General features: G+C 45.0%; 1 protein-coding gene across 1 annotated transcript; it reads left to right on the top strand.

Moving 5' to 3' along the window:
- The first annotated feature begins 36 nt into the window (after nt 1–36).
- On the top strand, nt 37–11,153 carry LOC147095891 (zinc-binding protein A33-like). The gene is made up of 6 exons (XM_085974886.1): nt 37–543; nt 634–729; nt 822–1,055; nt 5,749–5,771; nt 5,871–5,986; nt 7,336–11,153. The coding sequence occupies exons 1-6, from the start codon at nt 136–138 to the stop codon at nt 7,884–7,886; spliced, it is 1,428 nt and encodes a 475-aa protein (XP_085831012.1). The 5' UTR covers nt 37–135; the 3' UTR covers nt 7,887–11,153.
- Nucleotides 11,154–12,678: the final 1,525 nt, after the last annotated feature.

Genomic DNA, 12,678 nt, shown 5'->3' with positions numbered 1-12,678 from the left:
GGAGTTTAAAGGAGGAATTTAATTCTCCGAGTATTGCAGCGAACTTGCTCGGGAAATCGCTGAGCCGAAGGTGTTCGGGAGCTCGGGAACATCGAACCTGAAAGCGGGTTGAATCAGGAAGTGCTGAGCGTGAACATGGCTTCCAGGCAGCAGCCCGAGAGTTGGACCGAGGAGGTAAATTGTCCCATTTGTCTTGAATTCTTCACCGATCCGGTTTCACTGGAGTGTGGGCACAACTTCTGCCGCTCCTGTATCACACGGTGTTGGGAAAAGGAGAGAAACTCCTGCCCGGAATGTAGAGAGGAGTTTCCGGAAAGAAACCTCAGGACCAGTCGGGCCTTAGCCAGACTGGCGGAGAAAGCTCGAAAATTAAACCTGGATCCGAAAGAGAAGGAAAATAAACTTCACTGTGAGGAACATCAGGAAGAACTGAAGCTGTTTTGTGAAACTGACAAGAAACTGATCTGTTACATTTGTAGAGATGCGCGGGAACATAAATCCCACAACTTCATGCCGATTAAAGAAGCTGCTGAAATCTACAAGGTAAAATGGAACAGATTTTATCACCTGGTTATTTTATCACATTTCCACAGTCCAGCCCTTTCATTCTGTGATTTTCTCTCCCAATCCCAGGATCAGTTGAAATCCTCTTTAGAATCTCTCACCGAGAAGAAATCGGCGGTTCTGAAAACGGAACGGAACCAGAAACGGCGGATTTCCGAAGTTAGGGTGAGGTCTCCCCGTGCTGATTTTCTGGGATCTCGGTTAATTTTGTTCCCCCTATCACGGTACATGATTACTTTTCACATTTCATTTGGTAGGAGCAGTCGAACAGTCTGCAAACCCACATCACATCCGAGTTCACTCAAATGCACCAGATTCTGACTGAGAAAGAACAGCGGTTAATCCGAGATCTCAGGGGAGAAGAGCAGAGGATTGTGGAAACAATGGAGAAAAACCTTCGAGAAATTCAAGAGAATTTAAATTCTATTCAGGAGAAGCTTTCAAAGTTGCAGAAACAGATGGAGCAACAAGACGCGCTGACATTTCTGAAGGTGAGGATTATATTGCGGGTTAGTTGCAGAATAAGCGATGACAATGTTGAAATAAATGCAGCATTTGCTGAAAAATTCAAAACTGATTTAAACTGACTGTTTTGTCTATTCCGGGGCGGGTCCGCTGTTTTTACATAGTTTCTTTGTTACTGAGCTCCCGAACACTTCGGTTCAGGGGCTTCCTGAGCAAGTTCGCTGCAATACTCAGAGAATAAATTTTACAAAGGATTACATAGGATATAGGCACCGAAACAGGCCATTCGGTCAACCCGTCCATGCTGGGGTTTATGTTTCACTCGATCCTCCTCCTGTCTTTCCTCATCTAAATCTATCAGCATAACCCTCTATTCTCCCTCATATATGTTTGTCCAGCCTCCCCTTAAATGCATCTGTACTATTCACTTCAACCACTCCCTGTGGTAGTGAGTTCCACATTCTCACCACTCTCTGGGTAAAGAGGTTTCTTCTGAATTCCCTATTGGATTTCTCGGTGACTATCTTATATTGATGGGCTCTAGTTATGCTCTTCCCCACAAGTGGAAACATTCTCTCTGTATCCACTTTATCAAAACCTTTCAGAATTTTAAAGATCTCTATGAGGTCACCCCTCAGCCTTCTTTTTTCAAGAGAAAAGAGACCCAGCCTGTTCATCCTTTCCTGATATTTATACCCTCGCCTTTCTGGTCATCCCTGTAAGTCTTCTCTGCACCCTCTCCAGTGCCTCTATATCATTTTTATAATATGGCGACCAGAACTGTACGCAGTACTCCAAGTGTGGTCTAACCAAGGTTTGATACAAGTTTAACATAACTTCCCTACTTTTCAATTCTATCCCTCTAGAAATAAACCCTAGTGCTTGGTTTGATTTTTTAATGGCCTTGCTAACCTGTGTCGCTACTTTTAGTGATCTGTGTATTTGTACTCCGAGATCCCTTTGTTCCTCTACCCCACCTAGACTCGCACCCTCCAAGTGATAAGTGACCTCCCTATTCTTCCTACCAAAATGTAATACCTCACATTTATCTGTGTTGAACTTCATTTGCCAATTATTTGCCCATTCTGCAAGTTTATTAATGTCCTCCTGTAATTTGTTGCAGTCCTCCTCAGTATTGACAATTTAGTATCATCCGCAGATTTAGAAATTTTGTTTTTGATTCCAAAGTCTAAATCGTTAATGTAACTATTGAGCAGCAGTGGTCCCAGCACTGATCCTTGTGGAACACCACTACCCACCTTCTGCCACTGTGAATAGCTACCCTTTACTCCCACTCTCTGCTTTCTGTCTTGAAGCCAGCTAGCAATCCATTCTGCTACTTGTCCCCTAGCTCCGCATTCTCTGACCTTACTCATCAGTCTATTATGTGGCACCTTGTCGAAGACCTTTTGAAAATCTAGATAAATTACATCTACTGCATTACCCTTGTCTACTCTCTCTGTTACCTCTTCAAAAAATTCAATAAGGTTGGTCAAACAAGACTTTCCCTTTTGAAATCCATGCTGACTATTCATTATTCTACTTTTCGTTTCTAGAGGTTCTTCTGTTCTCTCTTTTAGTAGGGATTCCATTACTTTTCCTACCACCGACTGGTCTATAATTCCCTGGACATGTTCTATCCCCCTTCTTAAATATAGGTATTACGTTAGCTATCTGCCAGTCCTCTGGCACTACACCTTTTTCAAACGAATTATTAAATATGTGTAGTAATGCCTATGCTATCTCTTCCCTAGATTCTTTTAAAATGCGTGGATGCAATCCATCCGGACCAGGGGTTTTATCCTCTTTGAGTTTGATTAGTTTATTTAATATATCCCCTTTTTTAATTTTAAGTGCACTTATCTCGTTTCTCATCATCCAATGTTAAGTTCACCTGTTCTATCTCCATGGTAAATACTGAAGCAAAATAATGATTTAATACTTCTGCGATTTCCCTATCGTTACCTGTGGTATTATCCTGTTTATCCCTTAATGGCCCTATTCCCATCCCAAACTTCCTTTTTTTTATTGATGTGCCTGTAAAATATTTTACTATTTTGTTTTATGTTCCTTGATAAATTAATTTCATAGTTCCTCTTTGCCTTTCGAATTGTTTTTTTGACTTCTCTTCTAATCCCTTTGTATTCTCTCTTATCATGCACTCCTCTGCTGCCTATGTACTTAATGTATGGCTCTTTCCTTACTCCAATTGTTCCCTTATGTCTTTATTCAGCCAAGGAGTCTCATTAGTGTTTAGGTTGTTCTTTCCTTTTAACGGAATATATTTTTCCCACTCTCTGTTGAACACCGTTTTAAATGTTTCCCATTGTCATTCTACATCGTTATTTGTCAATATTGTTGCCCATTTTATCTTCCAAAGTTCTATTCTCAGCCCCTCAAAATCAGCTTTTCTCCAATCTATTAACCTGGTTTTTGTCATACCAATGTCCTTCTCTATTATCATCTTAATGCGTATTGTATTATGGTCACTATTGCCTATATGTTAACAAACTTTTATTTCTCTTATCTGCTCTGGCTCATTCCCCATTACTAAATCCAATATTGAATCCTCCCTTGTTGGGCTTTTTACATATTGGGATAGAAAGGAGTCCTGTACACATTGTAGGAACTCCATTCCCTTATCCCCTTTACCTACCTCTTCTGTCCAATTAATATCGGGGTAGTTGAAATCCCCCATGATTATTATTTTATGTTTTTTACTAATTTCTCTAATTTATATGTATATTTCTTCCTCCACCTCCCTTCCACTATTAAGTGGTCTGTAGACTACGCCTATTAGTGTGATTGATCCTTTATTATCTTTTATCTCTATCCATATGGATTCTATTTTTGTCTTGCTGATATCTGCGTCAATTATTTCTACTGCCATTTCTAACAAGTACAGCTACTCCACCTCCCCTTTTTCCCTCTCTATCTTTTCTAAATATGTTATATCCTGCAATGTTTAATTCCCAGTCCTGATGTTTCTGTAGCCTTGTCTCAGTAATCCCTACTATGCCTGGTTCATCCCAACACATGATTGCCTCCAATTCCCCTGCTTTATTACGGACACTGTGTGCATTGCTGTACAAACAGTTTAACTCATTTTTAATAGGATTTCCTCTCACTTTATGTTTAACCATCCTGTTCTATAACTGTTTGCTCCATTGCCATCAATGTCCTCCATTACTTTATTCTTTCCTGTGCTCACTTTTCCTGTTTTGTTTATTTTTAAGCTGCTTACGTTTCTTGTAGTTCCCGCCCACCTTCTTACTAGTTTACAGCCTTTGCCACCTCCCTATTTACCCTTTCCGCTAGGACACAGGTCCCATCCCGGTTCAGGTGGAGCCCGTCCCATCGGTACAGCTCCTCCCTGTCCCAGAACTGGTGCCAGTGTCCCATGAAAAGGAACCCACCTTTCCCACACCAGCCCTTGAGCCACGTGTTAATTCTCCTGATCTGTCTGCTTCTGTGCCAATTTGCACGTAGCTCGGGCAATAATCCAGATTACTACCCTCGAGGTCCTGCTTTCTAATTTGGAGCCTAACTCCTGAAACTCTTTCAGCAGGACCTCCTCTCTGTTCGTACCTATATCGTTTGTTCCAACATGGACCACGACAACGGGATTTATCCCCTCCCTTTACAAGTTCCCCTCCAGCCGCCATGAGATATCCCTTACGCTGGTACCGGGTAGTCAAAACACCCTTCAGGATTCTCGTTCTTGGCTGCAGAGGACGCTATCTATCCCCCTAATTATAGAGTCCACTATTACTACCACATTTCTATTCTGCTCTTCTCCCCCTGGACAGCCTTCTGAGCCACAGTGTCTTGGTCTGCATTGTGGCTGTCCTGCCTGCAGTCTTTCTCCTTATCATCACAGGCAGTGAGTACATCGTACCTGTTGGACAGGACCAGTGTCTGCGGGACCTCCTTCTCAACCTCTCGTAATCCCCGCTACCCGGCTCCCTAACAGTCACACCCCCCACCCCCCCCCCCGCCCATTCCTGAACCGGTGCTTTCCTCTGGGGTGTGACTGTATTCTGGATAAAAGTGTCCAGAAATATCTCCTACTCCCTTATGTGTCAGAGTGTCTCCAACTCGCACTCCAGCTCAATGACTCTGAGCCGGAGAGATTCGAGATGGAGACATCTGCAGAAGTGTTTGCTCGGGACAGTCTCGCCATCCACATACTGCAGTGCAGACACACAAACTGCCCTGCCATAGCTTAGACTAGCCTTATTTTACTTATAGTTAAAAAACTAAACTAACCGGCTCCCACTCTGTCTGCAGGATCCGGGAACGTGTTGCCGTGATCTTAATACTTAGGTTGTAATTATTTCTGTGTCCCCAAGAGGTGAATATTCTCCTGGAGCTCACATTACAATCCAGTTCCAGTTACATTGTGTGAGTGTGTGGATGTGTCTGGTGCGGTGGGTGTGAGAGTCACTGTGTCTCTGAGTGAGACTGGTGTTCAGTTCCAGAACCTGACCACACAAATCAGATTTTCCAACTGCATCCTCTTTCTATCAGAGGCTTTTAATAATTTTTAGTGAAATTTCTGCTGCCTGGTTTTCAAATATATCCTCTTTCTATCTGTGTGGTCCCCGCAGTGATAATTCGGAATTATCAGCATCTTGTCACAATGTGGGTGTAATTTCTGCTGTCCGGATATAGACGGCCAGTCTCCGTCAACTCAGATTTGTGTTTTATTGGTTTCAGGAGGAAACATGTCAGGAGAGGAGGTAGGACACACTGTTTACTGAAACTCTGCACAATTTAGTAAAATAACTCAGCAAAGGGTTTATGATCAATTTATAACATCAACTGTTTAATATTTACAGGACTGGTGAGGACTATTATGAACCATCATTAGCAGATGACAAGCTGTCAATCGGAAAGTTCAGCGGCCCTTTACAGTACACAGCGTGGAGAGAAATGATAGACGCCATTAACCCCGGTAAAACTCTTATATTCCTTTTCCTGATTTATCAATCCAGATGAGAGGAGCTTAAACCGGTTCCCAGACCCCATATTAAATGATCACTGATGTCCGTGTCTGGTCTGGAGGTCAGGACCTTGGCCAATATTTTAAAGTCAGCATTAAGGAGTGTGTATGATGACCATGTGGGGATAACCTTACTTTTCTTATGTATTGACATGATTGTGATGATTTTCAGAGTATCTGGCTCAGTGTCTTCAGTACAGGGTGCAGGAGGTTCAGTCGGAGGGGAGAAAGCTCCGGGATTGTGGCCTTGTAAAACTTGGTAGGGTGGGCGTCAGTTGGTGTGGTTTTGCCAGATTGGAGCTCAGTGTCTGAGATTACGGCCCAGAGTGACCGTTTGCAATAGATCAGTCAAGCATCTTCCACCTTAGGGTATATTTGAGGAGATGAGCTTCGCCTAGAGGGAGGCAGGAACTCTGAGTCATGTAGGAGGGAAGGTGTGAGGCTTCAAGAACTAAGTGGAGTTTAATTGGTGCAAGTCCTGTTTACCTCCTATCACAACAGGTTAGGCGGGATAGACGGAATGATTCAGGGAGGCGTAGCCGATCCTGGAGTGTGTCTTGTGTCGGTTCAAGTAGAAGGTGAATTCCTTCTCTTTGGGGTGTGGGCCCGCCATACATCCTCTAGGCCCAGGGCACTACTTTGATCTCTGCTCTTGGCTGAGGAGAAGGCGGCCAGCATTTGTCCCACCCACTCACTCATAAACCTGGTGTGTCCTGAGGGCGATGAGGAGGGTCTCCTGTAGAAATGCCGCTTCCACCTGTCCTGTTATGTCAATCAGTTTCGTTTTGTCTGATTGTGTGTTGGAGTCTATTGAGATTTATGGATATCATGATGTCGGTTTTTTATAAAGTTAGTTTCCCTCCTCCTCTGGGTTCTCTCTTCTCCTCTGCAGCAGTTCCCATTCTTTGCTTCTTTTGCCCTATACCCTTTCTTCTCTTTCCTTCCGTGTCTGTACCTTTCCCCCTCTTCCGTTTGGAAGCCCCGCCGTAGCCTCTGGCGCCGATTCCTTGTGTGTTTCTGAAGGTCCCTGGGTCACTCTGCAGCCGCTGAGAACAGCAGGGGACCGGGGGGGGGGCCGCAGAGTTCCTGGTCTGATCGCAGTGGGCAGCAGAGGTCAGAGCGGCCCCAGGAGCGTAAACCCCCGGGTCAGAGCAGATTCCAATAACAGAACCTGGAACCCTTTTAAAAACACCGCATTTCCCGGGAATCCCCCGAATGGCCACTTTTAAAAAGGGAAAATGTTTGAATAAATCACAGCAACAAACTAAACCGCTCAGTGTGTTATTGTAACTTTCCCCCAGCTCCAGCCTCTCTGACTCTGGATCTGAACACAGCCCATCCCCGGCTCATCGTGTCTGAGGACCGGACCAGTGTGAGACTCGGAGACAAACGGCAGGAGCTCCCTGACACCCCAGAGAGGTTTCATACCTGTGTCTGTGTCCTGGGATCGGAGGGATTCACATCAGGGCGACACTACTGGGAGGTGGAGGTGGGGAACAAGACATGTTGGGATGTGGGAGTGGCCCGAGAGTCTATCAACAGGAAAGGGGGAATCACACCGACACCTGAGACCGGATACTGGACTGTGGGGCTGCTGCCCGGAAGTGGCTATGTTGCTGGCACCTCCTCCTCTGATACCCCCCTCGCCTCGAGTGGGGATCCCCGGAAGATCGGGGTGTTCCTGGACTATGAGGGTGGACAGGTGTCATTTTACAATGCGGACAACATGTCCCATCTCCATACCTTCACCCACACTTTCACTGAGAGACTCTTTCCCTTCTTCGGGCCGGGACTGAGTGAGGGTGGGAAAAACTCCGCCCCGCTGACAATCTCTGGGGTGAAAGGTCACTAACAGCTCCATCCCATAATTTCACACCGCCTACCTGCCTCCTGCCAGCTGCAAACTGATGGGTGTCGGTCTCAGTCACAGGTGGTGCGGATGGTCCCAATGTCACCTGAGGTCAGGGCGGCTACAACCGAGTGACAATGTCTTGTTGGTGATATTTGTTTGTTTAATCGGTGCAGTGGAACAAACTCGTGGCAACTGCTCCAGAGACTCCTGTAAAATTAAATTTAAAAAACTAAAACATCGAGAATCATCGGGGCCCAGAGACAGAGAGAATTTAAACATGGGCAGAAATACACCAAGGGAACCACAGACTCAAGATGGGAAGAAAAGGTAAAGAGGGGCAGGAGAGAGGAACTAGGGTGAGATAGAACACCAGTGGGAAGTACATGACAAAGAGGACCATCCGAGACAGGGCAAATTAAATAATACCCGAGGGAAGGAAAAAGTAAAAGGGGACACGAGATAAGAAGTAAAATTGAAAAGGAACAAAGGGTTTTAAAATCAGTTAAACAAAATAAAAATAAAGACTTGCATTTATATAGCGCCTTTCACGACCTCAGGATGTCCCAAAGCGCTTTACAGCCATTGAAGCAGTTCTGAAGTGTAGTCGCTGTTGTAATGTAGGAAAGGGGGCAATGGGAGAAATATAAGAAAGGGAAACTGTCGAGAGAAGGTTGAAGAAGATGCACACCATGAGATGTGTTTGTTGTGGGATGGTCACAAATGAGGGAGCCCAGATACAGTAGAGGGAGGAAGAGATGTGAAAACTGTGTGTTAATCAGTAACCTTACAGTAAGACTTATGGCCTTAGAGAGCAAGGAACATGAACTTACAATGTAGAGTAATAAGGAGCTGAGCGCACAGCAGAGTGAGCTGGTAATGGAGTGAGCTGGGGACAGAGTGAAGACTTGGACAATGGGAATTTGGTGGGAGTGGGAATTCGGTGTAGAGGGGGTAGGGTCTGCTAAGTACATTAACCTAGGACAAAATGTTATTTTTAACTCAATATTAAAACTTTGAAGTTGCACAGGAAAGGATTACTTTGTACATTGTGGAAATGTGAGATTTTGTCTCCCAGCCCGAGATACAGGAGAGTTTTAAGTGAGGCATTAGAGAAGACCATACTGGGGGTCAGAGTAGTAGAGGAGACCCCAGTACCTAGAGGAGGAGGGGGGCCTCTGTCATGAAGGGGGCCAGAAATCATGGTCAGGTAGAAGAAAGTTAATGGAGGAATTTCAAGTGTGGTATTTCCTGAAATACTACCCGTGCCACGTGCTAGTGAGGAGACGGAGGGTAATTAGGCAGACCAACTTGGGCTTTGGTGTAAGGAATCAGTGTTTCTGTTCCTCAAACAGTGAGACACACAGAATCATAGACAGAGGAGGTCAGTCAACCCATCGTGCCTGTGCCGGCTCTTTGGTAGAGTTATCCAATTAGTCCCACTGCCCCGCTCTTTCCCCATCGCCCTTTAATGTATTTCCATTAAAGTATTTATACAATTCCCTTTTAAAAGTTACTGTTGAATCTGATTCCACCACCCTTTCAGACAGTGCTTTCCAGAATACGATAACTTGATGCATAATATTTTCCCCCTCATGTCACCTCTGGTTCTTTAGCCAATCACCTTAAATCTGTGTCCTCTGGTTACCGACCCTTCTGCCACTGGAAACAGTTTCTCCTTATTTACTCTATGAAAACCGTTCATGATTTTGAACACCTCTATCAAATCTCCTCTTAACCTTCTCTGCTCTAAGGAGAACAACACCAGCTTCTCCAGTCTCTCCACATAACTGAAGTCCTTCATCCCTGGTACCATTCTAGTAAATCTCTTCTGCACCCTCTGTAAGGTCTTGACATCCTTCCTAAAGTGTGGTGCCCAGAATTGAACACAGTGCTCCAGCTGAGGCCTAACCAGTGTTTTGTAAAGGTTTAGCACAACCTCCTTGCTTCTGTACTCTATGCCTGAATTAATAAAACCAAGGATCCCGTATGCTTTTACAACAGCCTTCTCAACTTGTCCTGCCACCTTCAATGATTTATTTACACACACCCCCAGGTCTTTGTGTTGCTGCAGCCCCTTTATAATTGTAGCATTTAGTTTGTATTGCCTCTCCTTATTCTTCCCAACAAAATCTATCACTTCACTCTTCTCTGAGTTAATCTTCATCTGTCCTTGTTCACCAGTCTGTCTATGTCCTCCTGAAGTCTGTTTCTATCCTTCTCATTGTTTTCCACATTTCCAAGTTTTGTGCCATCTGGAAACATTGAAATTATACCCTGTCTACCCAGGTCTAGGTCATTAATATATAAGAACCTTACAATTGCCATAAGCCTTCTTTTTCTATTTCATTTTAAGCTCTAGCTTTGGATGCCCTTCCTTTCCCCCTTGTGGCAATGTGCCTACTCTGTACCTGAACCATCTCCTCTTTGAAGGCCTCCCATTGGTCAATTACTGTTTTGCCTACCAATGTTTGATTCCAATCCACCTGGGCCAGATCCCTTTTAAACTCACTAAAATTAGCCCTCCTCCAGTTAAGTATTTTTAGGCTTGATTGTTTGTTGTTCTTTTCCATAACTATTCTCAACTTGTTCAAATTATGATCAATATTCCCCAAATGCCGCCCCCACCCCACTGAAACATGCTTCACTTGCCCCACTTCATTCCCCAGAACTGGATCCAGCACTGCTTCCTTCCTCGTTGGGCTGGAAATACATTGATCTAGAAAGTTCCCTTGTACATATTTCAGGAAATCCTCCCCTTCTTTCACCCAGGTCTCTGTTATTGCCACTATTTCATAGTCCCATGATAGAAATGCTTAAAATGATGAAAGGCTGGGACAGGGTCGGTAGAAGCAGACTGTTTGCAGTGGTTGAGGGTTCAAGAACAAGGGTCAATAGATCAAAGATTAATGTAATAGATTTAGAACAGGGAGCAGGAGAAACCTCTTTACACAGAGAGTCATGAGGCTGTGGAATTCACTTGCAGTGTTAGTGGCTGAGGCAGAAACTACGTCAACATTCAAGGTTCGACTGGAGAGAGAGGAAGAAAAAGGGGTTGAAGCGTTATGGGAACAGGACGGTTAAATGTGAATAGAATTACTGGTTTTGGTGGAGGGTAAATGCTGATATGGACTGGTTCTGTCAACTGGCCTGTGTCCATGTTGTAACTTCTATGTTTTTCTCTGTATACTCACTCAGACTCTGTACACTTGGGAATATGTTGTGCTCAAGGTGTGAACCAATACAATAAAGAAGTGTGTGAGCTGGTGAGCAATGATGTTATTTGTTTTAAATCTCTTGTTCTTCCTGCTGATAGGCAACTCCTTCCTGCTCGCAAAGTGCTGAGCTGCAAATATTGAAAGTGGAGAGAAAAAGGTTAACGGTTCACTAACAATCCAGCGCACTCACTTTGCTGGTTTACTTCGGACAGAATGATGCTGGGCGCAAAACTCATCAATTTACGCAACACTTTTCATTTAACTGCACTTTCATTCACTGTCTCCCAATAATTGGACCTTATTCTTGGGTGGGGAAATAAATAGAGCAAAACTGATATTTGGAATCCACGGGTTAAGTTTGGAAAAGGCACGTTAGGGAGCTGAATAAATCAATCAGGGACCAGATATTTCCAGATATATTCAGGGAGGGGCGGGGAGCGGGTTCTGTTGGTGTCCAGGGAAGGGGGAGACAGGTTGGTGTTTGGGATGGTGGAATCCTTGGTCAGACCACAGCACTGGTGGAGGTAGGCTGTACCCTCCCTCTTCACCTGTTCTGTCTCTTCACTGGTCCGCTGTAATTTGCCAGAAACTTGTCTTTTCGTTCAAATCAAATTTCTCTCCGGATGTTTTATGTTTCCCATCTCTGCCATTTTCTCCCCTTTGCGTTAGGGCTCTCACTGCTTTAGATTTCGAACATCCTTTGTTCATTTTATGGCCTGCAGTTACTGCTTGGTTGCGCTGGTCTTTGCGGCACAATTCGCCTGAATCGGCGTAACCCGCGCAAAAGATCATGGAATTTTAAACGCAAATTACATTCAGCACAAATCAATCTTCCGCGATCCTTTGCGCTCGTTTAAAAAACATTGCACTAGAAGCAGACCCCATCCACAAGACTGGCCAGGCCCCCAGGATGAATTAATCACCAGTGGAAGTTTCCACTCGTTTGCAGGAGGCTCCAAATATTAATCTGGTTATTTTGGGTGCAAGGACACCTATAGGCACATCTGAAAAGATGTTCAACGTATATTTGTTCTCAATTTACTAAAAAACTGAATACAGTATCTCAATATCAATCACAAATGACTCTGCACTATAATCATTCAACTACCGCTCCCTTCCCCGACTGCTTCAACATCTCCTCCCACCCCGTCTTCAACATCCCCTCCTTCCCCCACCTTCAACATCCCCTCCCTCCCCACCCTTCACATTCCCTCACCTACCCCCACCTTCAACATCCCATCCCTCTCCCCCACCTTCAACATCCCTCCCCTCCCCCACCTTCAACATCCCCCTCCCACCAACATCCCCTCCCTCCCCCACCTTCAACATCCCCTCCCTCCTCCCACCTTCAACATCCCCTCCCTCCCCCACCTTCAACAATCCCCCTCCCTCCCCCACCTTCAACATCCCATCCCTCCTCCACCTTCACCCCTCCCCCTTCACATCCCTCTCCCTCCCCCAACCCTTCCTCCCCAACATCCCTCCCTCCCCACCTTCAACATCCCCTCCCTCCCCACCTTCAACATCCCCTCCCTCCCCCACCTTCACATCCCCTCCCTCCCCACCTTCAACATCCC

The sequence above is a fragment of the Somniosus microcephalus genome, unplaced genomic scaffold (genome assembly GCF_052327205.1).
Source record: "Somniosus microcephalus isolate GS21.2 unplaced genomic scaffold, FLI_Smic_1.0 unresolved_chr1, whole genome shotgun sequence".
Classification (NCBI taxonomy): domain Eukaryota; kingdom Metazoa; phylum Chordata; class Chondrichthyes; order Squaliformes; family Somniosidae; genus Somniosus; species Somniosus microcephalus.
Note: the sequence above shows the minus strand (reverse complement) of the source record. Positions and strands in the feature narration are given on the sequence as shown.

Coding starts and splice junctions, on each gene's coding strand:
- LOC147095891 (XM_085974886.1), top strand. CDS start 136: ATGGCTTCCAGGCAGCAGCCCGAGAGTTGGACCGAGGAGGTAAATTGT. Junction 544..633: donor AAGCTGCTGAAATCTACAAG/GTAAAATGGAAC, acceptor TCCCAATCCCAG/GATCAGTTGAAATCCTCTTT. Junction 5,772..5,870: donor GAAACATGTCAGGAGAGGAG/GTAGGACACACT, acceptor TAATATTTACAG/GACTGGTGAGGACTATTATG.